The sequence below is a fragment of the Eumetopias jubatus genome, unplaced genomic scaffold (genome assembly GCF_037043125.1).
Source record: "Eumetopias jubatus isolate StellerSeaLion01/CBP00866 unplaced genomic scaffold, mEumJub1_p1.0 scaffold_13, whole genome shotgun sequence".
In the NCBI taxonomy this organism is placed as follows: domain Eukaryota; kingdom Metazoa; phylum Chordata; class Mammalia; order Carnivora; family Otariidae; genus Eumetopias; species Eumetopias jubatus.
Window position 1 is genome coordinate 14,350,931 of NW_028274819.1, and position 1,944 is coordinate 14,352,874.

Sequence of the window (1,944 nt, forward strand, 5' to 3'; positions counted from 1 at the left end):
TGATCTACTTATTTAATCAAGAAATAAGAGACTAGAGAACAAAAGGTAAAACTAAAAGTAACGATAGTAATATCGGCAAATACTTCATTAATCACTTATAATATACCATATATAGTGATAAGAATTTAAGATACATCATTTAATTTTCATGGATATCTTATTAGAAAATTAGACTATTATCTCTATTTTGTAGAAGAAAAAGTTTTTTTAAACTTGTTATTTTATTGATGTATAGTTGACATACAATGTTATATTAGTTTCAGGGGTACAACTTCATGATTTGACAATCCTGTACATTACACCATGTTCACCATATAAGTGTGGTTATCATCCGTCACCACACAACATTATTATAATATTATTGACTGTATTTCCTTTGCTGTACTTTTCACCCCTGTGACTTATTTATTTTATAACTAGAAGTTTGTGCTTCTTAATCCCCTTAAAAGAAGTTTTGAAAGTCCTAAGATTATAATATTGCAATGGAAAAAGTAATTAAAAAAACAAAAATGACTAAAAAATTCTCAGAAATTTATTTATTAAAACTTTTATTAAACTTTTTATTAAAAACCATAAGGTATCAGACAGATGTACATCATTCCATGTAAAAAATGAAATTAATTTAGTAAAAAAGGTTGCATGCTTTAATGATGATGAAAAGACATGTCTGTCGATATGCACTTTGTGAGAAATACATTGAAGTTATCTCAAACCAATAATTGAGTCTAACAATACCACCCCAAGCCCTTTCAAAGCAACTAGAGATTGGAGAAGAAGAGCAAAGGCACCAAGTGCCTTTGAATTATCCATAAGGAGATAATATATTGCTTAATAAGATAAGCAAGTGGAAAACAAAAAAGAATGCATAGTCCCCCAGCTCATAATATTCTTCCCTACTTTACTTTTTGTTTACATCCACCCAAAATCAGCCCCTCATTAAAAGTTTCTGATGAAACAGAGTCTAATTAAGAAAATAGTTTTTCAAAAGATAATCTAGATCTCAATACTTTCTTGAGAGCTTCTTTCACATCCTTGTTCCTCAGGCTATAGATGAAGGGGTTCAGCATGGGGATCACTATGGTGTAGAACACCGTGGCCACTTTGTCAGTCTCCACACTGTTGCCAGAACTAGGCCGGCAATAAATGAAAAGAATTGTTCCATGGAAGACAAGGATGGCTGTGAGGTGGGAGGCACAGGTGGAAAAGGCTTTGTGCCTTCCCTCTGCAGAGTGCATCCTCAAGATGGTGATGAGAATCAGCAAGTAGGAGGTGAAGATGATCACAATGGTGATGATCTCATTGACAGTGGCCACAATGAACACCATAAGTTCATTAATAGAGACATCGGAGCAAGCAAGCAATAAGAGAGGGGGTAGATCACAAAAGAAGTGGTTAATCACATTTGATCTATAGGATGGGATCTCAAGAGCTAAACACAAGTGGATCAGAGAACACACCATCCCACAGAGGTAGCAGCAAGACACCAGCTCCATACAGAGATTCCAGGACATGGTGACCATGTACCACAGTGGGTTGCAGATGGCCACAAAACGGTCATAAGCCATAACAGCCAGCAGGAAGACCTCAGTGATTGCATAGGTACAAAACAAGTAGAATTGCACCATGCATCCCAGGAAAGAGATGGCTTTGTCCCTGTTTAAGATATTGGACAGCATCTTTGGCACGATGATCGTGGAGTAGCAAAAATCCACAAAGGACAAGTGGCTGAGGAAAAAGTACATGGGAGTGTGAAGTTGAGAGCTGACCTGAATCAATGCCATCATGCCTAGATTTCCCAAAACCGTGACTCCATAAATGAGAAGGAACACCAAGAAGAGGAAGACTCTCAGCTCAGGGGCATCTGCTAATCCGAGAAAAATGAACTCTGTAATAAAGGTGCAGTTTTCCTCCCCCATTTCTGCCATATGTCAGGCTTAGAAAAGC

At 36.9% G+C, this 1,944-nt stretch overlaps 1 protein-coding gene across 1 annotated transcript; it reads right to left on the reverse strand.

The window, feature by feature from the left end:
- Positions 1–965: 965 nt before the first annotated feature.
- Positions 966–1,916, reverse strand: LOC114203713 (olfactory receptor 5L1-like). The gene has a single exon (XM_028097040.2). The coding sequence runs from the start codon at positions 1,914–1,916 to the stop codon at positions 966–968; it is 951 nt and encodes a 316-aa protein (XP_027952841.2).
- Positions 1,917–1,944: the final 28 nt, after the last annotated feature.

Coding starts and splice junctions, on each gene's coding strand:
- LOC114203713 (XM_028097040.2), bottom strand. CDS start 1,916: ATGGGGGAGGAAAACTGCACCTTTATTACAGAGTTCATTTTTCTCGGA.